The sequence below is a fragment of the Moschus berezovskii genome, chromosome 15, assembly GCF_049115385.1.
Source record: "Moschus berezovskii isolate FMDL1 chromosome 15, NW_MosBer_1.0, whole genome shotgun sequence".
Classification (NCBI taxonomy): Eukaryota; Metazoa; Chordata; class Mammalia; order Artiodactyla; family Moschidae; genus Moschus; species Moschus berezovskii.
Window position 1 is genome coordinate 27,806,837 of NC_142474.1, and position 26,169 is coordinate 27,833,005.

General features: G+C 43.2%; 1 protein-coding gene across 1 annotated transcript in view; it reads left to right on the forward strand.

The window, feature by feature from the left end:
• Window positions 1-4,166: 4,166 nt before the first annotated feature.
• The window catches only part of CDH26 (cadherin 26), a 40,567-nt gene continuing 18,564 nt past the window's right edge, over window positions 4,167-26,169 (forward strand). The window contains exons 1-8 of the mRNA XM_088843654.1: window positions 4,167-4,209; window positions 5,238-5,332; window positions 8,006-8,107; window positions 8,869-9,030; window positions 21,993-22,140; window positions 23,886-24,052; window positions 24,249-24,377; window positions 25,982-26,167. Of these exons, the coding sequence (XP_088699780.1) occupies window positions 4,167-4,209; window positions 5,238-5,332; window positions 8,006-8,107; window positions 8,869-9,030; window positions 21,993-22,140; window positions 23,886-24,052; window positions 24,249-24,377; window positions 25,982-26,167 (1,032 nt within the window). The remainder of the gene's footprint in view (window positions 4,210-5,237; window positions 5,333-8,005; window positions 8,108-8,868; window positions 9,031-21,992; window positions 22,141-23,885; window positions 24,053-24,248; window positions 24,378-25,981; window positions 26,168-26,169) is intronic.

The window sequence follows — 26,169 nt, forward strand, 5'->3', positions numbered from 1 at the left end:
CTGATGGGATACAGTCCATTGGGTCTCAAAGAGTCAGACATGACTGAGTGATTAACACTTTCACTACTTTTCAATATGGTGATCATTTTTAAATACATACAAATATTGATTGAATCATTGCACTATTCTCATGAAAGGAAGATAATGGTGTATGTCAATTATACCTTAGTAAAGAAAGTTGTTCTTGAATTCAAATTTGCTATCAAAAGTGAAATATTTGCAGGAAGCAATCATTTCCACATTGGCTTCTTAGTTCTTTAGGACCTTCTAGAAAACACAAAGCCTTTATTTACTCAGATAACTTCTTCCCTGAGGTGACTGCAGCTACTCAGCCAGGTCAGCACAATGCCGGTGACATTCCCTCAAGTCCAGCAGCGCCTTTCAAGTGATAGGAAGGTTGGATCTTACAGTCACTGCCTACCTGCCACACCCTCATGAAATAGTCAGATGGACACTGCAGCCAGAGACACGCTTTGAGAACATTTTTCTCCCCCACTGAATTATAGGAAGCATTATGTAAATCATTTGAATGGCATCCTCTTTGGACAAACAGCTTAAAATTGTCAAGGATGGGAAATATAATAAGCATACTTACAAGATCATTTCAGCAAATGTAACCATTATCCAGTCTTTCTGCCTCACCCAGATGAGATGGTGCAAGTTAATTCTAAGCTGTGCACCAGAGAACTAATACACGTGTACAAACAGGATGTGAAATTTCAAGCATCTCTGAGTGAAGAAATACACTATCTCAGGCCTCTTTTCCAGCTCTCCAGCCACTCCTAGGTGACTGTCGGCTCTGCCCTTATGTGTCATCCTAGGAAAATGAACCCAGAGCTTTCTGGTTGAAAGGGCCTTAAAGGCACCTTGCCTCACACCCTCGCTCACAGAAGGGGAAACTGAGGCCAGAGAGGAGACAAAACCTTAAGGTATTCGTTGTTCGTGACCTGGGTCACCTGGAAATATACCTGTTTTAGAAATGGGATGAATTTTTTCATGCTATCCCAAGACTGCAATTTTCTCCATGTTAAAACTACACACCTGGTTGTGTTAGTGTTCGGTCACATCCGACTCTTTGCGATCCAATGGATTGTAGCCCACCAGGCTCCTGCGTCCATAGTCAGAGGCAAGAGTAGTGGAATGGGTAGCCATTCCCTTCTCCAGGGGATCTTCCTGAAACAGGGAATGAGCCCAGGTCTTCCACACTGCAGAGAGATTATTTACCATCTGAGTCATCAGGGAAACCTCACACACATGGTTAGGCCCTTCATTTAAAATTAGCAACATTAATTGAGAAGCAGTTGTCTTTATAAATCAATATTTTATATTTTGGAACAGAGGGAGTTAAAAAAAAAACTTTGCCTTTAGGAAAAAAGACAAATAGAGTTTGTGGCAGGAAACAAATATTAACGGTTACATTTGACGTGAACAAAACCAGATGATGCAATAACATCCCCCACCCACCAGGAGGGTGGCCAACCACAAGAAGTGAAGATCTGAAGGATATTTCTTCATGCTCTATGACACTGTTATCTAATACACAGTCCTTTATGCCGTGACAAGCTCTTGGCTAAGGACAGATCTTCACAGGTGGGGGCAGGGGCACGACCACAACGAAGGATGTTTGGCAGGATCTAGGTGGGCTGCTGATGGCTCACTCTGTCCCCAGGAGATTTTAGGTATAAATCCGAGAGTGCTACTGTGCTGTGCTGTGCTAAGTCACTTCAGTTGTGTCTGACTCCTTTTGACCCTATGGGCTGTAGCCCGCCAGGCTCCTCTGTTCATGGGACTCTTCAGGCAAGAATACTGGAGTGGGTTGCCATGCCCTACTTCAGGGGATCTTCCTAATCCAGAGATCGAACCTGCATCTCTTATGTCTCCTGCATTGGCAGGCAGGTTGTTTACAATCTGGGAAGCCTCATAAATCCTATAGTAGCCATTATCAAGCCTTTTACTCTCAGGATGATTTCCACTTGTAAACTTGAGGCAGAACCCAAAGAATTGTTGTTTATGTGGTTATATTTACTGATGCTCCCCATATTAGAAATTAAGACTGAATTTTTTTTTTTTTTTTTTTGGTGACACTGTACAGCTTGTGGGATTCTAGTTCCCTGACCAGGGATCAAACCCAGGCCTCCTACAGTAGAAGCTGCTGCTGCTGCTGCTAGGTCACTTCAGTCATGTCTGACTCTGTGTGACCCCATAGATGGCAGCCCACCAGGCTCCGCCATCCCTGGGATTCTCCAGGCAAGAACACTGGAGTGGGTTGCCACTTCCCTCTCCAACGTGTGAAAGTGAAAAGTGAAAGTGAAGTCGCTCAGTCTTGTCCGACTAGTAGCGACCCCATGGACTGTAGCCCACCAGGCTCCTCTGTCCATGGGATTTTCCAGGCTGGAGTACTGGAGTGGCTTGCCATTGTCTTCTCCGACAGTAGAAGCACAGAGTCCTAATCACTGGACCACCAGGGAATTTCCAAGACTGGGAAATTTTAAATGTACTTCTCAATTCATTAAAGATAGTGATTAAAATAGATGACTAACAAGGACCTATTGCAGAGCACAGGGAAAATATTCAATATCTTATAATAATCTATAATGGAAGAGAATGTAAAAAGGAATGTGTATATATATATATGTATATGTATGACTAAATCATTTTACTGTACACCTGAAACTGATGCATTGTAAATCAATTATATTTCAAAAAATTTTTAAATAAAAATAAATTTTTAAAAAGGAGTTTGGAATTAGCAGATAGAAGCTACTATACATAAAATGTTAACAGATAAACAAAGACTTACTGTCTAGCACAGGGAACTATATTCAACATCCTAATAGATCATAATGGAAAAGAATATGAACAAGAATATATAGATACATATATAACTGAATCACTTTGCTATACAGCAAAAACACAAATTTGTAAAGAGATAATGATAAATCCATTACAAACTAATATAAACCAAACATCTATGAAAAATTAATGTATTTTCCACCTTTCCATTCAGTGTGAAGAATGGCACAATTTCATATTTTTTCAAATCTCTTGGCTGTCTGGATTAAAAGCAGACACCTGGAGTCTACTCTCTGATTCTGAACTCAGTCTGTTTTAAATGCTGTTTGCTTCAAGTATATGAAGCAATTCTTGCCTCACACAGGTACGTATATGGAAAGGGAGCAATATTTTTATAGCCTGGAACTGTGGGTACTCTTTTTGATGTCATGCCAGAATTTGACAAGTAGTCCATTTTTAACAGTCACTTGCCATGTGGAGCCTGAAAGCATATTAATAACTTTCGTTACTCTGTTCGATGAAAACCACTGGAGTCTCTTGAATTTTGAATAACTCTCACCTGTGTGTGATTTTGGACTGTGATATCTTAATCAGTATCTTTGCTCACTGAGCTATGCAGTTCTTCCACATGTTGACATATTTCATTCTAAAAAATCAAAACGTCACATTCATTAATCTGTCCACCAATATCAGCAGAAAAATCTTTATGTGTTGGGAAGCTGTCAAGCTCAAGTTTTCCAAAGTTCTAATTTTTTGCTTGAAAGCTTAAAATTTATTATCGGCAACATGACACCGTCCATTGTTTTTCTTGAAGTGATGGGCTTACTTCGTTCATTATCAAAGACCTGTCGATCAAGTTGGTCAGTCATTCTTTCGGGGAAAATGCTGCTTCATAAAAAAAATGTGGCCTGTTTAGCTGTAAACTCTGACAATCACACACGTGCTTTTCTCTGAGACAAAACTTCTACACTGATGGGCAGCACCGGGGTTCATACCTTCATCTAGACACACAGAGTGACTAAAAGATACACACGCAGGAGTGGCATGGGGTATAGTTAACAGTATTTCCGGCCTCAACAATGAGGTGAATTTATCAATTCTATCATTCTTAAATGGGACTGACCCTTTTTCCTCTTCCTTCATTTCTCCCTTCCTCCTCTCCTTCCCTCCCTCCCTCCCACCTTCCCTTCGTCCTCCCTCCTTCCCTCTTTCCTGCCTGTCCGTGTGAGGAGGCACGCAAGACTATCAGAGGAGTCTGTGTCATGGTCTCCAATGGTCCTAAGGCACTAGCATTTTTATCACCAATATTTGCTACCATCAGTGCAAATGTCACACAGAGAAATAGACAAGTAGTATCTTGGATTATTATAAACATGTTTGGCCTTCTGGAGTCTCTGATGAGTTCAAGGGACCCCGGTGAAACAAACTGAAAACTGTCCTCCAGAGAAATTTTCTATATGTACGGTCTATAACCACAGCATCGCCGTGTGTGTGTGATAACAAACAACTGGGAGTAACCTCCATGGCCATCACTAGGAGAACGACAAATTGCCCTCTATTCATGTAGTTAACAGCTATATGGTAGTGAAAATGAATGAGGTAGAAATATGAGTGTCAGTGCACTCACATACGTGCACACATATACACACACATACAGGCACACGTGTTTTGTGTTGACATGCATTGCATAGCTTGTCTCTTTCAAATTCAACACTCCTACTGTTCATGTGTGGAGACTTTTCCTGAGGGAGAATGTTGTTGAAAAAAATGATAAATAATTATCAAGTCTTCCCAGATGGGAAGGAACCTGCCTACCAACATAGGAAACATTAGAGACAGGGGTTTGATCTCTGGGTTGGGAAGATACCCTGGAGGAGGGCATGGGAACTCACTCCAGTATTCTTGCCTGGAGAATCTCATGGACAGAGGAGCCTGGGGGACTACATTCTATAGAGTCACAAAGAGTTGGACACAACTGAGGCAACTTAGCATAGCATATTATAATTATCGATGCAAATCATTATATAACTGTAAAGTACCAAATTCTTTAGTTTTATTATTTTATGATAAAGTCTAAAAATAAGGGATAAGTCTACAAATAAGGGAAAAATAAAAATCCTAAAAAAATGTCCACTTGAATCCCACCACCAATTAACATTTGGTGATATTTTACATGTGCACATATAAATACACTTGGCTCGCCCTGAACAGACAGTTCACATAACAGTAGCAGGTAGGGCTTTACATGTCCCTACCATTGGTAACACTAGATCAGAATTTTCTGGTTACTTCTCTTACAGTCACAGAAGGGAAATGGCAATTTTGAATTGAGATGTCAAGAGCAAGAAATTAGTTATTAAAACCGAATGCAGTTCCTTTTTTTTCTCTGCTTAATTCTAGAAGATTTGTGTGACTTCGGGCAGGGTCTACCTGGTTGCGCTAAGTACACTTCCTACTAATTAATGTCATTTTTATTTTTAAGGTCAGCACTGTCAACAGCACCCGACAAGAAAACGATGATCTCACTAATCAAACAAAGGTGGGGTTTGGAACTCGGTTTTTCAATAAACTAAGTGAGATTGTACTTCACTTAGATGCTGCCTTGCAATTTTGAGTTTTTTAGTGCCCTGTCAGTATTCAGCTGCCACAAAATAAATTAGTAACTAGATGTGGCCTTTTAGAATCTTGAAGGACTGTGGAGACTTGCGGAGGATGCCTTTTTGTCTAATTAAAAGAGGAGCAATCTGTGAAAGTCAGAAGTTGAGTATCCGGTCCTGGCCCAGAGGTGTGCCCACACTCTTTTCTACTTTAGGGAGCCAGAGGAAGCAGGCTTGCTGTCTTCCGGTGTGTGGGCGCAGGCCAGTGCAGGGGACACTGTCGCCACCGCCACTTGGAGGTTTCGCCACATCCTCATCCACCTTGTGACGATTTCCTTCCTGTCGTTCCTGTGAGCAACTCACTGTCTAATTCAGTAATTTTTTAGGAGCACATCTTCTGAATGAAAATGAATGCGGCTAGATATCAGCTATACTTACATTAGATTGGTCAAAAAGTTCGTTCAGGTTTTTCCATTAACATCTTACAGACCTGAGCAAACTTTTTGGCCAACCAAAATAATAAATATATGCTAACAGTAAAACTGGAAAAAGTCAGTTTTCATTCCAGTCCTAAAGAAGGGCAACGCCAAAGAATTTTCAAACTACCACACAATTGCACTCATTTCACATGTTGGCAAAGTAATGCTCAAAATCCTCCAAGCCAGACTTCAACAGTATGTGAACTGAGATCTTCCAGATGTTCAGGCTGGATTTAGAAAAGGCAGAGGAACCAGAGATCAAATTGCCAACATCTGTTGGATCATACAAAAAGCAAGAGAATTCCAGAAAGACATCTAATTCTGCTTCATTGACTACACTAAAGTTTTTGACTGTGTGGATCACAACAAACTGTGGAAAATTCTGAAAGAGATGGGAATACCAGACCACCTTACCTGCCTCCTGAGAAACCTGTATTCAGGTCAAGAAGCAACAGTTAGAACTGGGCATGGAACAATGGACTGGTTCCAAATTGGGAAAGGAGTACATCAAGGCTGTGTATTGTCACCCTGCTTATTTAACTTATATGCAGAGTGCATCATGTGAAATACCTGGCTGGATGAAGCACAAGCTGAAATAAAGATTGCTGGGAGAAATATCAATAAGGTCAAATAGGCAGATGACACTACCTTTATGGCAGAAAGTGAAGAGGAACTAAAGGGCCTCTTGATGAGAGTGAAAGAGGATAGGGAAAAAACTGGTTTAAAACTCAACATTCAAAAAATGAAGATCATGGCATCCGGTCCCATCGCTTCATGGCCAATAGATGGGGAGACAATATAAACAGTGACAGACTTTATTTTCTTGGGTTCCAAAATCACTGCAGACATGAAATAAGACGCTTGCTCCTTAGAAGAAAATCTATGACAAACCTAGACAGCTTATTAAAAAGCAGAGATATTACTTTTCTGACAAAGGTCTGTATAGTCAAAACTATGGATTTGCCAGTAGTCATGTTATGGATGTGAAAGCTGTACCATAAAGAAGGCTGAACATTGAGGAACTGATGCTTTTGAACTGTGTGCTGGAGAAGACTCTTGAGAGTCCCTTGGACATCAAGGAGATCCAACCAGTCCATCCTAAAGGAGATCAGTCCTGAATATTCATTAGAAGCACTGATGCTGAAGTTGAAGCTCCAATAGTTAGGCCACCTGATGCAAAGAGCTAACTCACTGGAAAAGACCCTGATGCTGGGAAAGATGGAAGGCAGGAGGAGAAGGGGGCAACAGAGGATGAGATGGTTGGATGGTATTGCTGACTCAATGGACGTGAGTTTGGGCAGGCTCTGGGAGATGGTGGGGGACAGGGAAGCCTGGCACGCTGCAGTCCCTGGGGTCACGAGGAGTCGGATACAACTGAGCAACTGAAGAACAACAGCAGAATATATGTAAAACAAATAAGACCCCATTGTTCAATTCTATCTATATTCCTTTGCCCAATAAATCTCTGACCCTCACGTTTGGGTCTCTGTCTCAGCCTCTGTCATGAGGGAGATGAGTAGACAGAGAGGCACTGAAGACCCCATAGCACTGAATGGAGGCTTTCTCAATCAAGGATTTCAGAAACATGGAGAGGAATGTGTGTTAGTCACTCAGTCCTGTCTGCCTCTTGAGACCCCATGACCTGTTGCCTGCCAGGCTCCTCTGTCCATGGGATTCTCCAGGCAAGAATGCTGGAGTGGGTTGCCATTTCCTTCTCCAGGGGACCTTCTCCACCCAATGATCAAAGCCAGGTCTCCTGCATTGCAGATTCTTTACTGTCTGAGCCACAAGGGAAACTCAGAGAGAAGAATAGAGAGGGGGCAATTTTCTTATTGATCCCACAACTCTGTGCCTGTCGACTTTAGGTGTCAGCACACACTAGACAGTGATCTTTAGCATTGTCTCCATAGCCCCTGAAACATCTCAGGAGCCACATATGAATGTGAAATCCCTGGGCATCACGTGGCCCACAGTTGAGTACCGACTCTGTAGTTGTAAAGAGAATGGGCACTTGGGATTTTTAGGCATTGGAGGCTGTTGTGAGGATGAGAAAGGGAAGGCATGTCAATCACTGTGCCCCCCTGCCCAGCTCCTCACGAACATTCTCCCCCTCATCGCAGTCTCTGTGATCCCCAGGGAGACAGCCGGCTTCTACAGCGATCCAAGAGAAGATGGGTTATTACCACCTTGGAGCTGGAGGAGGAAGACCCGGGACCCTTCCCCAAATTTGTGGGTGAGGTAAGGCAGCTGCTCTCGGGAAAGGCCCATCACCCTGTCCAATTCAGCACGTCCCTGTAGGCAGGAGGCTAGTGAAGAAAGCTGATCGCCGAAGAATTGATGCTTTTGAACTGTGGTGTTGGAGAAGACTCTTGAGAGTCCCTTGGACTGCAAGGAGATCCAAACAGTCCATTCTAAAGGAGATCAATCCTGGGTGTTCATTGGAAGGACTGATGCTAAAGCTGAAACTCCAATACCTTGGCCACCTCATGCGACGAGACGACTCACTGGAAAAGAGTCTGATGCTGGGAGGGATTGGGGGTGGGAGGAGAAGGGGACGACAGAGAGTAAGATGGCTGGATGGCATCACCGACTTGATGGACATGAGTTTGAGTGAACTCCGGGAGTTGGTGATGGACAGGGAGGCCTGGCGTGCTGTGATTCATGGGTCGCAGAGAGTCGGACACGACTGAGCGACTGAACTGAACTGAACTGAAGATGCCAGGCAGAGAAGTGGTAGGAGACATGGGTGTCATGTGAGGGGATGACCCCTATTAGATTCTTTCAGGGACATTTATGCTCTTTCCAATTCTTCACTATTACAAACCAAACTGCTGCTGTATTCCTTGTTCCTGCATCTTTCCCTACCTGTTTATTTCTTTAGGATAAATTCTGAAAACTATAATTTAAAACTGCCTTTAAATATTAGCCTGGATATTTGATAGGTATAGTAGTTTACTCTCACCCTGTTTTGTTTCCCCTCTCCTTTTTTTCCCTTCCAGCTGTTCAATAATATGTCCGCTAACATGGAAATAATATATTTAATCAGAGGACCTGGTGTGGATGAATATCCAGAGATTGGATTGTTTTCTATAGAAGATAACGTGAATGGGAAAATATATGTTCACCGCCCTGTTGATCGAGAGAAAACACCGTCTTTTAAGGTACCTAAAATGTGATGCATTCTAAACTTGGGCTTCTCTTGTGGCTTAGGAATTTGCCTGCAATGCAAGAGACCCCAGTTTGATCCCTGGGTTGGAAAGATCCTCTGGAGAAGAAAATGGCAACCCACTACAATATTTTTGCCTGGAGAATCCAGTGAACAGAGGAGCCTGGTGGACTAGAGTCCATAGGGTCACAAGGAGTCGAACGTGACTGAGTGACTATGCACGTAAGCTAGGATTCCCTGCAAAGATTTTGCAGGAATATTGTACTTGGCAAGCATTCTGTAAGCTGGCTGTGTGCCAGGCTCTGGGAGCTTGACAGCTTATAAACTGTGAGATGCTTTAGAAGTGTGCCTGGGACCTAGAGATTAATTTTGTAATCTCTTCGAGTTCTGGACTTTGGCTTTGTCATCCTTTCTGTAATCTGTGAATCAATGCAGGTTTCCCTTCTAACAACTGGTATGCTGATGTGATGAGGATATTTGAAAGTGTTTGGGTATAGGGCTATAGAATGTTTATAAAATGGGCTGATTTAGTTTTTGGTGAGTCACAGATGAACTCTATGGAGAGAGGCTGCAAATGGACTCCATGGATTGCGTAGTAACCCGATGAAGGAGGAATTACAGCCCTGGCGATGGTTTGTTCCTACGAGTCTAGCTGTTCCTTATGATTTATCACCCCAGTAATATGAAAGGAAAGTTATGACCAACCTAGATAGCATATTAAAAAGCAGAGACATTACTTTGCCAACAAAGGTCCGTCTAGTCAAGGCTATGGTTTTTCCCGTGGTCATGTATGGATGTGAGAGTTGGACTGTGAAGAAAGCTGAGCGCCGAAGAATTGATGCTTTTGAACTGTTGTGTTGGAGAAGACTCTTGAGAGTCCCTTGTACTGCAAGGAGATCCAACCAGTCCATTCTAAAGGAGATCAATCCTGGGTGTTCATTGGAAGGACTGATGCTAAAGCTGAAACTCCAATACTTTGGCCACCTCATGCAACGAGTTGACTCACTGGAAAAGACTCTGATGCTGGGAAAGGTTGGGGCGGGGGGAGGAGAAGGGGATGACAGAGAATGAGATGGCTGGATGGCATCACTGACTCTATGGCCATGAGTTTGAGTGAACTCCGGGAGTTGGTGATGGACAGGGAGGCCTGGCGTGCTGTGATTCATGGGGTTGCAGAGAGTCGGACATGACTGAGCGACTGAACTGAACTGAACTGAATATGGTCTGGGCTTCCCAGCTGGTAAAGGATCCACCTGCCAATGCAGAGGCCTCAGGAGATCTGGGTTTGATTCCTAAATTGGGAAGATTCCCTGGAGGAGGAAATGGCAATCCACTCCAGTATTCTTGCCTGGGAAATTCCATGGACAGAGTAACCTGGCAGGCTGTCTATGGGGTCACAAAGAGTCAGAAATGACTGAGCAACTGCACATATACCATGGTCTGCCATGAGGCTGAAATTCAAGTTCAAAACTGCAAAGGAAACTTGAAATAAAAATGCCCCCAACCACATGGTGGTATCTTGTGCTACCAGCCAAAGCTTACAGGGCTTCTTAGAAGTCTGCAGCCTGTGTTCTGGTTTGAATTCTGCTGGAACCTGGGCTCTGTTCTCGGGCCTGCTTGCCTAAGCATTTCTTCCTTCAAGGTGGGGAGATGTTTTTAATATTGGCAAGAAGTAATTTGTGAAGCTTTTCTCCACTGACTTAGAAAATTCATACACATGATAAGCTATATACCCTTAACACATTAGTGGTCTTGGACTCTGTAATTTTTAAACAGGCAGAAATTCTCCGAAACTTCAAAAGGTCATGCAAAGATGACGGTCTAGCTCTTCTCTCTCCATAGAATCCCTCAAACCCCTCCATAAAATGTGCAGTTTTTGAATAGAAGAAGGAATATAGAGACTTCCCTGATGGTCCGGTTGTTTAGAATTCACCTCCCAATGCAGGAAGCCCAGGTTCAATCCCTGGTCCAGGAAGATCCCACTTGCCACAGGGCAACTAAGCCCGAGCACCACAACCACAGAGCCCTGCTCTCGAGTATGGGAGCTGGAACCACTGAAGCCTCTGAGCCGAGAGCTGTGCTCTGCAACAAGAGAAGCCTCCACAATGAGGAACCCACAGACTACAACTAGAGAAAGCCGGTGTGCAGCAGTGCAGACCCAGCTCAGCCAAAACTGAAATAAATAGGTAGATAAATAATTAAAATAAGATGGGATATGAAGTTGTAAGGGGGACCCTGGGACAGCACTTCTCTATCTTTACTGAGCAAACAGGTCACCTAGGAATCTGCCTAAAATGCCGGTTCTATTTCACTAGGTGGAGCAGGCCTGAGCTCCTGCATCTCTCACAAGCTCCCAGGAGATGCTGCTGCTGGTCCCCAGGCCTCTGCAGGTTGACTGTGGAGGAGCTAGGACACAACAGTTAACAGGCACAAGCCATGCAAGGATGGAACAAAACATATAGTCTTTGGGGCAGTTTTATTTTGGTTATTGTTGCTTGATTGCTTTAAACATCTTTAATAATGTACTAAGGTTGGCATTCGGGAATCCCAGGTGGCTCAGTGGTAAAGAATACAGGATCAAGGAGGAGGGAATGGCAACCCACTCCAGTATTCTTGCTTGGGAAACCCCATTCACAGAGGAGCCTGGCAGGCTAGAGTCCATGGGGTCGCTAAGAATTGGATATGACTGAGCATCTGAGCACCATGCTGAATTGGGTTAGGTCTTAGTCTAGAAACCTCCTGGTAAGGGGAGGGCGATTTGGATACAGAGAGAAAGACAAGGAAGAGAAGGCCAAGGGAAGCTGAAGACAGAAACTAGAGTGATGGGTCTATAGGCCAGGAAACACCAAGGATCACTGACACCATGGGAAGTAAGAAGAGGGCCTGGAGTGGGCCATTCCACACAGCCCCAGGAAGGAACCCACCCTATAGACACCCCGATTTTGGTGCTGGCCTCCAGAATGGCAGGAGAATACATTTTTGTCGTAGGCACCCAGCTTGATGCAAAAGTCACAAGGGACTAACCCAGGGGGGTTAGCTACTAGTTAGCAAGACGTGAGACAGGCTGCTGAGGATGATCAGCCCTGAAGATGGGACAAGCAGAGTGACATAGGTGCACTGCCCAAACCGAGTGCTCTAGCTTAACCACCGGCTTCTCTTAGAATGCTTACTACTGCTTTTTGACTGTCCTTAAGGACAGGATGTTATTAAACATTCAGTAAGCCTAATGTATTGGCAAGAAGACAACTCTAGCAGCACTGCTTTACTCTTGCAGATGGCAAAAGAGACACTAAAGCTGGCTGAAACTTGTGTTCCGAGGGTGACGGGGTGGCGGGACGAGCTAATTTCTGGTTAATCCCATAAGAAACCTACAAGAAAGCAGTAGCAGGGGCTTCCCTGGTGGCTCAGTGGTAAAGAATCTGCCTGCCAATGCAGGAGACCTGGGTTTGATCCCTGGTCTGGGAAGACTCCGCATGCCCCAGAGCAACTAACCCTGTGCACCTCAAATACTGAGCTTGTGCTCTTAAAGCTCTGCAACATAGAAGCCACTGCAATGAGAGGCCAGCATGCACCGCAACTAGAGAGTAGCCCCCACTCACCGAACCTGTACTAAAGCCTGCACAACAGTAAAGACCAAGAACAACCAAAAATAAATAAATAAATAAATTTTAAAAAGAAAGCAGCAGCACCAGCTGAGAATTGCTGGAAGATTTAAGACTGAGAGAGGGAAAAAGTCTTTTTTCTGTGTAGAGATCCTATCTATTTCTATCAAAATATGCTCAATTTCATAGGGTACAAGTACACTCAAGAAAGCCACCTTTTTACATTCCTCATTATAATTATTTGTGGCTCTTTATCCCAACATAGTTATCTTCACCTACTTCTAAGCTATGCATAGATGTGAGTTTGTATTGTGTGTTTGGCATTTAAGATGTTTCTTTCTATATGGTTGTGTCTAGGATAAAGGATCTTGTATATGTAATTTCATGTAGCTATCACGTCAATGCCCTGTGGTGTGTTTACCCAAGGATATAAATCTGAAGGCTGTAACAAAAGTCTGAAAACCCTTTAAAAGTGGGGAGAATATCCATGACATTTCCTTTCCCCATTGTGATTCTGAGTCCCTGGAAATTCTTAGCATCTTGCCCAAAACAAATAGCACTTATGCCTCTCAGGCATCTTTCAGAACTAAAGGTCTCAGATGTAGCTTTAGGATAATAAATGGAACATAGAATAATAAACATAAAACAAACATGTGGCTCTTGTTTTTAAGTGGGAGGATTATAGTTGGCACAGACTTAGAGCCAGAAGTCAGGGTGATTAAGGAGCAGAGCTTTGCCAGCACCGTCATAAATTATGGAGGAGCATGTGGAAACAGTGCTGGAGAAAGCCAGTTAGCTTGCACAGAAATTTAAAAATGTATGTTGGAGTCCCCAAAGCAGACAAGTTCAGGACTAGCAGCCTCGCAACATCCTTTGTCTCATAGGGGGAGAGGAGAGAGCTGAACGAGAGTGGACATGGGGCCTGGGACAGCATCTTACGACGCTGAGCAGGACCACCATGGTGGCTGCTGATCAGCGAGCAGCAAGTCTGCTGGGAAAAAGGCCTGAGGAGGTACAGACAGTGCAGTAGAGCAGGCCATGTGGGCTGCAAGGAAAGGTGGAGGGTGGGGCAGATGGCTGCCTGAAGCTCTCAGGGTCCTAAGATGGCTGTCTGGTGAAGCAGCCTGCTCTGGACTCTGGGGCCGTAGAAGGAAGAGACGAAGTACCAGCTGGTGGCACCGTCAAGTCGACCCCATACCTAACTGCATTTAAATCTGGGCTGCTTTGCCTCCAGGTTCTGAGCTTGACAGTCATGGACCCTCTCAAATAATTCAGAGTAGGTGGACTTCCCTGGTTGTCCAGTGGCTAAGACTCAGTGCTCCCAGGGTAGAGGGCCTGGGTTCAATCCTGGGTCAGGGAACTAGGGCCCACATGCTGCAACTAAGAGTTCATATGCCATAACTAAAGATCTCCCCTGCCACAAGTTCAGTTCAGTTCAGTTCAGTAGCTCAGTCGTGTCCGACTCTCCGCGACCCCATGAATCACAGCACGCCAGGCCTCCCTATCCATCACCAACTCCCGGAGTTCACTCAAACTCATGTCCACAGAGTCGGTGATGCCATCCAGCCATCTCATTCTCAGTCGTCCCCTTCTCCTCCCGCCCCCAACCTTTCCCAGCATCAGAGTCCTTTCCAGTGAGTCAACTCGTCGCATGAGGTGGCCAAAGTATTGCAGTTTCAGCTTTAGCCTCAGTCCTTCCAATGAACACCCAGGATCGATCTCCCTTAGAATGGACTGGTTGGATCTCCTTGCGGTGCAAGGGACTCTCAAGAGTCTTCTCCAGCACCACAGTTCAAAAGCATCAATTCTTCGGTGATCAGCTTTCTTCACAGTCCAACTCTTACATCCATACATGACCACGGGAAAAACCATAGCCTTGACTAGACAGACCTTTGTTGGCAAAGTAATGTCTCTGCTTTTTAATATATTATCAAGGTTGGTCATAACTTTCCTTCCAAGGAGCAAGCGTCTTTTAATTTCATGGCTGCAATCAGAATCTGCAGTGATTTTGGAGCCCCCAAAAATAAAGTCTGACACTGTTTCCACTGTTTTTCCATCTATTTCCCATGAAGTGATGGGACCAGATGCCATGATCTTTGTTTTCTGAATGTTGAGCTTCAAGCCAACCTTTTCACTCTCCTCTTTCACTTTCATCAAGAGGCTTTTGAGTTCCTCTTCACTTTCTGCCATAAGGGTAGTGTCATCTGCATATCTGAGATTATTGATATTTCTCCCAGCAATATTGATTCCAGCTTGTGCTTCTTCCAGCCCAGTGTTCCTCATGATGTACTCTGCATATAAGTTAAATAAACAAGGTGACAATATACAGCCTTGACGCACACCTTTTCCTATTTGGAACCAGTCTGTTGTTCCATGTCCAGTTCTGACTGTTGCTTCCTGACCTGCATACAGGTTTCTCAAGAGGCAGGTCAGGTGGTCTGGTATTCCCATCTCTTTCAGAATGTTCCACAGTTTATTGTGATCCACACAGTCAAAGGCTTTGGCATAGTCAATGAAGCAGAAATAGATGTTTTTCTGGAACTCTCTTGCTTTCTCCATGATCCAGCGGATGTTGGCAATTTGATCTCTGGTGCCTCTGCCTTTTCTAAAACCTGCTTGAACATCTGGGAGTTCACGGTTCACATATTGCTGGAGCCTGGCTTGGAGAATTTTGAGCATGACTTTACTAGCGTGTGAGATGAGTGCAATTGTGTGGTAGTTTGAGCATTCTTTGGCATTGCCTTTCTTTGGGATTGGAATGAAGACTGACCTCTTCCAGTCCTGTGGCCACTGCTGAGTTTTCCAAATCTGCTGGCATATTGAATGCAGCACTTTCACAGCATCATCTTTCAAGATTTGAAATAGCTCAACTGGAATTCCATCACCACCACTAGCTTTGTTCGTAGTGATGCTTTCTAAGGCCCACTTGACCTCACATTCCAAGATGTCTGGCTCTAGGTCAGTGATCACGTTATCATGACTATTTTGCTCGTGAAGATCTTTTTTGTACAGTTCTTCTGTGTATTCTTGCCACCTCTTCTTAATATCTTCTGCTTCTGTTAGGTCCCTACCATTTCTGTCCTTTATCGAGCCCATCTTTGCATGAAATGTTCCCTTGGAATCTCTAATTTTCTTGAAGAGATCTCTTGTTTTTCCTATTCTGTTGTTTTCCTCTATTTCTTTGCATTGATCACTGAGGAAGGCTTTCTTATCTCTCTTTGCTATTCTTTGGAACTCTGCATTCAGATGCTTATATCTTTCCTTTTCTCCTTTGCTTTTCGCTTCTCTTGTTTTCCCAGCTATTTGTAAGGCCTCCTCAGACAGCCATTTTGCTTTTTTGCATTTCTTTTCCATGGGGATGGTCTTGGTCCCTGTCTCCTGTACAATGTCATGAACCTCCGTCCAGAGTTCATCAGGCACTCTATCTATCAGATCTAGTCCCTTAAATCTATTCCTCACTTCCACTACATAATCATAAGGGATTTGATTTAGGTCATACCTGAATGGTCTAGTGGTTTTTCCTACTTTCTTCAATTTAAGTGTGAATTTGGCAATAAGGAGTTCATGATCTGAGCCACAGTCAGCTCCTGGTCTTGTTTTTGCTAACTGTATACAGCTTCTCCATCTTTGGCTGCAAAGAATATAATCAATCTGATTTCGGTGTTGACCATCTGGTGATGTCCACGTGTAGAGTCTTCTCTTGTGTTGTTGGAAGAGGGTGTTTGCTATGACCAGTGCGTTCTCTTGACAAAACTCTATTAGCCTTTGCCCTGCCTCATTCCGTGCTCCAAGGCCACAAGAAGATCCAAGATTTTGTGTGTCGCAGATAAGACTCACTGCAGCCAAATAAATAAATACACTTTTTAAATGTTGCAGAGGAGGACTACAAGGGAGCCTCCCTCCAGGACTTATGAAAGAAGAAAGGAGTTGATTTATGTAAGGGCTCAGCCAGGCCCTGGGCAAGTCCACCTTCCCTGGGCCTCACTGGAGCTTCTTCTCTGGCAGTAAACCCCATATTTACTATTGTCCCTGAGCAGGGCTCTGCATCTGGTCACCAGAGGCCCCTTGAGAGGAGAAACCAGCATTCCCACCGTAAAGGGTCATCTGCTTGAGAGCTCCTTGGTGCTCCTTCTGGCTCTCTGCGAACTCCCCGAAAGCTTTTCAGTCTTCAACAAATAAAATCACTATTTTTCCTAAAGCAATGAGAGTCAGTAGCAAGTCAGAGTAGACCTACTTAATATATACATGATTGCCACTCCAGTACTCTTGCCTAGAAAATCCCATGGACGACAGAGCCTGGTAGGCTGCAGTCCATGGGGTCGCTACAAGTCAGACATGACTGAGCGACTTCACTTTCACTTTTCACTTTCACACATTGGAGAAGGAAATGGCAATCCACTCCAGTGTTCTTGCCTGGAGAATCCCAGGGAAGGGGGAGCCTGGTGGGCTTCCATCTATGGGGTCACACAGAGTCGGACACGACTGAAGTGACTTAGCATCAGCAGCAGCAGCAGCAGCAGCAGTAGCAGCAGCAGCCTATACCTTATTTTGCAAACAGGGGCCCTTTTTAAAAAATTAATAGACTTTATTTCTTTGAACCACTTGGGGTTACAGAAAAATAGAAAGTACAGAATCCCTATGGGCTTCCCAAGTGACTCAGTGGTAAAGAATCCACCTCCTGGAGATGCGAGTTTGACCCCTGGGTCAGGAAGATCCCCTGGAGGAGGGTATGGCAACCCAATCCAGTATTCTTGCCTGGAGAATGCCATGGACAAAGGACCCTGACGGGCTACAGTCCATGGGGTCGCAAAGAGTCAGACATGACTGAAGGGACATAGCACGCATGCACGCACAGAGTTCCCATATACCTCCTCACTTTCCCACTCATCCCATAGTTTCCTCTATTATTAATATTTTGCGTTACTATAGGACGTTTGGTACAATCGATGAACCAATGTCATACAGAATCATTAACTGAAGCCCATAGTTTACACGTGGATTCACTCTTTGTGCTGTACATTCTCTGGGTTTTGGCAACGTATAGTGACACGTCCCCACCCTTCTGGCATCAAGGTTTCACTGCCCTAAGGTTCCTCTGTGCTCCATCTATTCATTCCTTCCTCTCCTCGGAGCCCTTGGCAACTGCTGATCCTGTTACTATCTGCGTAGTTTTGCCTTTTCCAGAATATCATAGGGTTGGAATGGTACAGTCTGTCACCTGTTCAAGATTGTCTTCTTTCTCTTGGAAATATGCACTGAAGCTCCCTCCATGTCTTTTCATTGCTGAAAAATATTTCATTGTGGAATACTATGGATGTACCGCTCTTTGTTTCTCTGTTCACCTGCTGAAGGCCATCTTGATTGCTTCCAAATTTTGATGATTATGAATAAAACTGAACATCCATGTTTAGGGGGTAACATGATTATTGGATTGTGTGGTAAGAGTATGTTTAGTTTTGTAAGAAATCGCCAAACTGTCTTCCAAAGTAGCTACACCATTTGCATTCCCACAAGTAGTGAATGAGACTTTCCTGTTGCTTATCTTACTTTTTAGGTGTAAAGCTAATAAAGGCTTCTTATGGAATTTAAAACTCTATAAGAATTTATTTACTTATTTATGTTAAAGATATAGTCATTAAAAACCTCTCCTCACTCCCAAATTTCTTCTCTGATCTGACTCCACAGAGGTGACCACCTTGCATCTATGTCCTTGCCAGCATTTGTACTGTCTATTGTCAACATACATAGGCTAAAAATTTATTAAATTTTATGAAAATGAAGGATTCTGTTTAAACATTTTGACCTCGTGCAAGAACAGTAATTTCTCTGCATGAACAGTCTCTAAATCACCCTGACATGCCAGGTGCATTTGTGATACTAGAGAACTGCTCACTCTTCAGGGAGCAGGGTCATTGCTGGATCCCTCTGATGTGGTCTCTGAGTCACTTTCTGTTTCTTCTGCCCTAAAGATAGATGACTAAGACAGTGGTGCCTTGTCCCTTAAAACCTTGCCTTCAAGTTCAGTTCAGTTCAGTCGCTCCGACACTTTGTGACCCCATGAACTGCAGCACGCAGGCCTCCCTGTCTAACACCAACTCCCAGAGTCCATCCAAACCCATATTCATTGAGTTGGTGATGCCATCCAACCGTCTCATCCTCTGTTGTCCCCTTCTCCTCCTGCCCTCAGTCTTTCCCAGCATCAGTGTCTTTCCAAATGAGTCAGCTCTTCGCATCAGGTGGCCAAAGTATTGGAGTTTCAGCTTCAACATCAGTCCTTCCAATGAACACCCAGGACTGATCTCCTTTAGGATGAACTGGTTGGATCTCTTTGCAGTCCAAGGGACTCTCAAGAGTCTTCTCCAACACTACAGTTCAAAAGCATCAATTCTTCGGCACTCAGTTTTCTTTATAGTCCAACTCTCACATCCATACATGACCACTGGAAAAACCGTAGTCTTGACTAGACAGACCTTTGTTGACAAAGTAATGTCTCTGTTTTTTAATATTCTGTCTAGGTTGGTCATAACTTTCCTTTCAAGGAGTAAGCGTCTTTTAATTCCATGGCTGTAATCACCGTCTGCAGTGATTTTGGAGCCCAGAAAAATAAAGTCTGATACTGTTTACACTGTTTCCCCATCTATTTGCCATGAAGTGATGGGACCAGATGCCATGATCTTAGTTTTCTGAATGTTGAGCTTTAAGCCAACCTTTTCACTCTCCTCTTTCACTTTCATCAAGAGGCCCTTTAGTTCTTCTTCACTGTCTTCCATAAGGGTAGTTTCATCTGCATATCTGAGGTTATTGATATTTCTCCTGGCAATCTTGATTCCAGCTTGTGCTTCCTCCAGCCCAGCACTTCTCATGATGTACTCTGCATATAAGGTAAATAAGCAGGGTGGCAATATACAGCCTTGACATACCCCTTTTTCTATTTGGAACCAGTCTGTTGTTGTTGCCTTGAAGAGTTGGCACCAATTGCTTCACTGGTGCTGAGGCAATCTCACGGACCACCTTCCTGAATGAACCATTTGAGGAAGATGCTCTCTAAATATCCTCAGGAGTGGACTTAAGGATGTTGCTTTTGTTTATATGCTTTTATATTTAATATTTTGTGTGTCCTTACAACTTCACATGGGGCTTCCCAGGTGGTGCTAGTGGTAAAGAACCTACTTGCCAATGCAGGAGATGCAAGAGATGTGAGTTTGATTTCTGGTTCAGGAAGACCCCCTGGAGTAGGAAATGGCAACCTACTCCAGTGTTCTTGCCTGGAGAATCCCATGGACAGAGGAGCCTGGTGGGCTACAGCCCATAGTGTCGCAAAGAGTCAGACTTGACTGAAAGACTTAGCAAGCTTGCATGCACAACTTCACATAATCATTTGCAAAAAATATGGTAACAACAGGGTGTAATTGGCTTCCAAGGAGACAGAAGGACCCAAGGATTCCCGCTGGCTCCTCAGCTTTCATTGCACACACGCATGTATGCACGCATGCACGCACACCGATTTTAGCATCTGTTCAGAGCAGAATGATGGGTGGAGCTCTGCAGCGGGGGTCGTGTAAGAACACTTATCTTCTCAAGATGCTTTCATTCACTTACATCCTCAGCAGTTGCAGAGAATGCCCTTTCCAGCAAGCAATCATTAGTCAGTGCTGGAATAGGTACTGTTATTTTCAAAAAACAGAATCAAGGCTCTTGTGGTTCAGGCAGCCATTTTGTTGGTTTCCACATGTAATGGCTGTTTTGTGTAAGTGGGTGATGATGCAGTTCCTGAATCTCTTACAGATGTGATTTGGCTGAGGCAGAATAATGGACGTGGCCCATGAGCTTTCTGCTTTTGACAGTGATTCTATTATGGGGCACAAATCAGGGACATACACAAGACCTTGTGAGATCACAATCCCTCAGATCTATGGCCCCTTCGCCATGTTTGTTCCTTTGTCAGTGGCAAATGTGTGGCTTATTTCCTTTCTATCTTTTCATTCCATAAGTACTTCTCCAATCTGATTCACTGTGAGTTGAGTTTTGCAAGACTCCGAAGTCTCCAGGAACGCTACCAAAGCAGAAACTTTTACACCAATACATTGTCAGAAAGACTTCCGGTTACTTCTTCACAACCAAGCCTTTGATATGAAGAATAATAGAACTGTACATTTATTTCACTAAACATTTTGTGTAAGCAGAATATAATTCAGGCAAAAGTGTTTTGGTAACATAACAGGGAATTTGAGACCTAGAAGTTACAGCATAGGCAAATCTCAAAAATCCCTATTGCCAAACACAAAAATGGTTGTGTGTCTGTAAACAATCATTTTGCAAGCTTTTAGTGAGCTGCTAGCTTCAACAGAATCAAAGCATGAAGAGAAAGTCTAAGTTTGATATTTGAATGATGAGAGGAAAATGCTTGTTGATTTGTTGTGTTTTAATTACCGTTCAGTTCAAAATATTTTCTGATTTCCATTGTGATTTCTTCTTTGATCCATACATTATTTAGAAATGCTTTGCTTAACTTCTGAATACTTGGGGTTGTAAATTATCTTAATGATTTCTAGCTTATTATACTCTATGTGTGTGTGTGTGCTTAGTTGCTCAGTTGTGTTGGACTCTTTGAGACCCTTTGGATAGTAGCCCACCAGGCTCCTCTGTCCATGGGATCTTTCAGGCAAGAATATTGGAGTGGGCTGCCACATTCTCCTCCAGGGGAACTTCCCAACCCAGGGATTGAAGCCTCATCTCCTGTGTCTCCTGCATTGCAGGCAGATTCTTTACCCACAGAGCCATCAAGGAAGCCCACAGCTGTCCTAGTTTATTTATTTATTGGTTGTGGGGCTTGTGGGGATCTTAGTTCCCTGACCAAAGATTGAACTTGGGCCCACTGCAGTGAAAGCACTAAGTCCTAAGCACTAGAGCTGCAGGGAATCCCTAGTCCTTGTTGCTTTTTAAATGTTCCCTCTCCCCAAAGCTTAAGTGCTTTCTCTCTGCAATGTTTCACCAATATTCAATAGTGTGCTTACTTCTCATTACAAGACATATAGTATATAGGAACTGAGGCTCATAACAACTTGCCTATGTTGATACAAGTGGAGAAACTGAGATTTGAACCTACTATTAATAATAATAATGAATTATTTTTTCAAGTCAGCTCATTGATCTGTCCTACAAACCTTGTTGAGTGCCCAGTCTGTGCTCAGTCCCTGGGGTCGCAGGGTGAATGAGAGTCTGTGACCCCTGCCTTCAGGAACTTTCAGTCTGTGGAGGACACCAATGCAGGACATACAGTATTACTGACTGGGATGGGATTCGTGCCATCAAATCAATGGTTCTGCAACAGTAATATGGTTTCTCTGCTTCTTAGGTTTATTTTGATGTTGCCAACCGCTTAACAGGACATATCGTGGATAGATCCTTGATCATCAACATCAGGATCAAGGATGTGAATGATCATGCTCCCGAGTTCCCTGAGAAGGAATTTAACATCAGTGTGAAGGAGGACCACGCCGCAGGTGTGCATGGTGGGGCTGAAGGGGTCCCTATCTTCTCTGTGCTGTGAAGTTTTTCCAGCTTCTGTAGTGACAGGGCACCTCAGTTCTAGTTGTCTTCAGGGAGGCCTTTCACCGTTCACATCCCAAAGACCCTGGATGAGAGCAAAATGCCATGAGGTCTCCACACATCATTCTGTATCAGCAGCAAAATGATGTGGAAATTGTCAGCTGGAAGAGCTAATCTGTAAATATCAACCTAAAATAAATGAACGGAGGAAGCAGCAGCAGCAGAGGTGGGTGGTGGGATCCTGCATATCGCTGCAAAGTTCTAATCTGTAAACATCTGTAAAATGGCAGCAAAATGGCATCTAAAATTTCCTGAGCTAGGATTCTGTGAGTCTTGAAACCCGAAACATCCTCATTAAAATGTGCATCTATTTGAATAACAAAAAGCATTATTTATTTTGCAAAACAGTCTCTAGGAAATTTGGAAAATTCCAAGAAACAAAAAGACTAAAATAGGAAACATCTTTAATGCTACCAATTAGAGATAAGTACCGTTAATGTTCTAGTTTATATTCTTTCAATATTTTCCTTTGCACTTTACATATGTGTGTGTATACACACGTGGTATGTTACATTTATATGTGTGTATATATTCACAGATTTATACACATAATTACAAATGTATATTTGTATATCTACATATTTTTTTCATCTTTATCATAGTACAAAATGTATATGTGTTTATATTACATATTTATAAATATATGACCTGAAGAAGGACATGGCCACCCATTCCAGGATTCTTGCCTGGGGAACCCCATGGACAGAAGCCTGGTGGACTATGGTTCATGCGGTCACAAAGAGTCGAACACAACTGAGTGACTAACACACACACACAGATATATGAGCATGCCTTTTTGTGTGTGCATATTTAAGAATTTTCTCTTTAAAAATGCAATTTTACTGTTTATAACCTAACAGTATTCTCCTAGAGCATCCTGTGTGTCATACTTTGTTTTATGGATGTGCTTTAAGATTTTTAACCAATCTTCTTTTGTTGCACATTTATATCTCATTGTCACATTCTGTTATTTTTACAAAACATGCTTCAGTGAACATATCTGAGCTAAAAGCATGTGCCATTCAAGCATTGCCTACTTAGCACAAATTCAGACAGGTAGAATTGCTACTCCAAACCACACACACAACTTTAGTGTTGCAATTTATCCATAGCCCAGCAGCATATTTCAGGGCTTAGTGTATTGTTCATCTCTGATTACCACGTGCTTGAACATGTGATAACTTTCCTGGCCATTTCTAGTTCCCTTGTTAGTTGCTTGTGTCTTTTCTTTGTTCACTTCTGTTAGTGTCATTGTCATTTTTCCTTCTTGACCTCAACCTCCTCCTTTGACATGAAGAATGTCTACATCTCTGCCAACATGTATTCCAAATATATTTTCCTGGTTTATCATTTCCTTCCTTTTATTTATAGTTTTTTGCCACATACTTCAAAATCGATCTATTGATTTTGTCCTTTAAGCCTCTGTATTTGCAATCATGGTCAGAAAGTCCTTCTTGACTTTATGACGATTTAAATATCCCTCTTCACTTTGTCTAGTATGTCTATAGCTTGATCTTTATATTTACATACTCAATCCGTTCTGGTGTAAGCCCCAGTGCCATTCAGCAAAGAATCATTCTCCTACTGGTTGGATAGGCTGCTGCTGGCTAATAGTAACAATTTAAAAAATTCTTTCCAGGTCAACCTGTTTTTCAGATGTTAGCAGTGGATCTGGATCAAGAAAATACTCCAAACTCTCAAGTGCTTTACTTCCTTATTTCTCAAACACCGGTACTGACAGAGAGTGGTTTCCGGATTGACCGTGTTAGTGGAGAATTACGACTGTCAGGATGCTTAGATTATGAGGTTATGTGCACTTTATTGTTTTGGAAAAATAAAATGGGTTCTCCCTCTCTGAGCCCCACACTTAGGGTTTGCATTTGCAGTGAGAAACCCTCTGTGGCTAGACTGGCTACTGAAATTGCTAAAAGGGAATATTTCTGTATCAGATTTCCTTTTCCTGTGTTTGAAGGGTTTCACCTACCTTTTCCTCCTCACGTAGACGGTGCCTCAGTTTACATTACTCATTGGAGCGAGGGATTGTGGCAACCCGCCACTGTCGTCCACAGCCACAGTTCACGTACATGTGCAAGACAGCAACAATCACATGCCCAGGTTCACCCAGGACCACGTAAGTCCCCACACGAACATTCTCCATGCCCCAGGCTCTGTTTGCTAAGGGAATTCCTCCATCACCCAAGATACAGGCAATCTCCAAGATAACTTCAGCTAGAATCAAGACGTCAACTGCACTGATAGGGAACCAGTTAACAGCAATCATGTGAGCCTACATTTGTTACTATTTTGTGCCAGAATTGTGTTCAGAGTGTTGACAGGAATCCCTAGGTTTTCACTGGTTGGAGCTGCCACGTTTTCCATCCTGCAAGTGAGAAGGCCGAGGCTCAGGGAGGACAGAGGATCCTGGCTCTGTCCACTTTAGGGCCTCTCACTTTCCACACTGCTGATGTTTTGGAGATGGAGGAAGGGCACAGGGAGGGTGGGGAGGGGCTGCCCAGTGACCTGTAGCATGTTGAACAATAGCATCCTTGACCTCTGCCCACTGGAGGCCAGTAGCATCCCAAGTCGTGACAACCAGAAATGTCTGCCAACATGCCCAATTGTCCCAAGCCTGACCCACAATGTTCAGAGCTCTGAAATAAGAAGATGGGCAGGCAGACTCGGGCCAGGCCTTCCCCAGCTCACCTGGTTTATGTATTGGGCTCCACACAAGATTTCACAGGCTGCTAGGTCCTCAGGCTTGGAGAAGGTGCTGGCCCTTACTGTCCCAATCAGTTTGGGAATACAAAACCACTTAAAATGCAGAAGATTGCCAAGAGAGGAAATAAAAACCAGTCATGATCTGCTTTTAGTTTCTTAATTTTTCACTCTTCCATATGAATTTTTAAGAGGAAAACGTTCATGTATTTCTGTCTTTCTTCTGACCCCTCTCAGGTCTTTTCTGATGACCTGGTTTAATTCCTAACCTGACCCCCCAACATACACACACTCAGTTCTCAGCTCCCTGGGGATGGGATTTTTGCTGTTTTCTTCACAGCATCTAAACCAGAATCTGGTACACAACAGTCTTTGTTGAATAAACAAATGCTACAAACACTTATTTTTTGTGTCATTTAAAAAAATTAATTGTATAAACCGAAGTTTAAATCTTTCCAATGAAAGCACTTAACAGTATGTAATAACTGAAACATATTCATTATATCTGACTCTTGTTTCAAAATCCTTCTCTGACTTAGTAAAAAGCTGCACTATTGAAAGTAGGGCGGGAAAAAATACACATTGTTATTTTGATGTGCTGAAGAAATTATCTTGTCACCAAAAGTATTGAATAAGGAGCTATTTTAAAGATCTATTATGTATTAGAAAGATTATCACCTTAATTAAAATACATAAGAGCTCTATTTTAGTAGAGTTAGATTTTTGTAGGCAGCATAAACTAAGGTGTGTACTATTATTCTAAAAAGTGGTGCCTTGCATTGGATAGAAGGGCACTTTTAAAGTTACGCAGCTCTTCAGATATTTGGGCATCCAGTCACAGGGACAAGATAATTGTTGACACGTTTTCTGCTGTAACAGACAGACTTCCAGATCCTTAGTGATCAAGTTCAATCATAGGAGAAGCATACAAATTGTCATCTAAGTTTTCTTTTTTCTTCTCTGCTTTCTTTTCTGACTGTGTTTCTTTTTCTCCACGACAATGTCGATCATCTCTCTCAGTATAACATTCAGATTTCGGAAGGCTGGGCCAGCCAGGGTGTGTTACATCTTGGGGTTCAAGACGGTGATTCACCATTTACAGCAGCATGGAGAGTGAAGTTCAACATAACAAATGGCAACGAAAAGGGACATTTTGACATTTTGACGGATCCTGAGACCAATGAAGGGATTTTAAATGTTATCAAGGT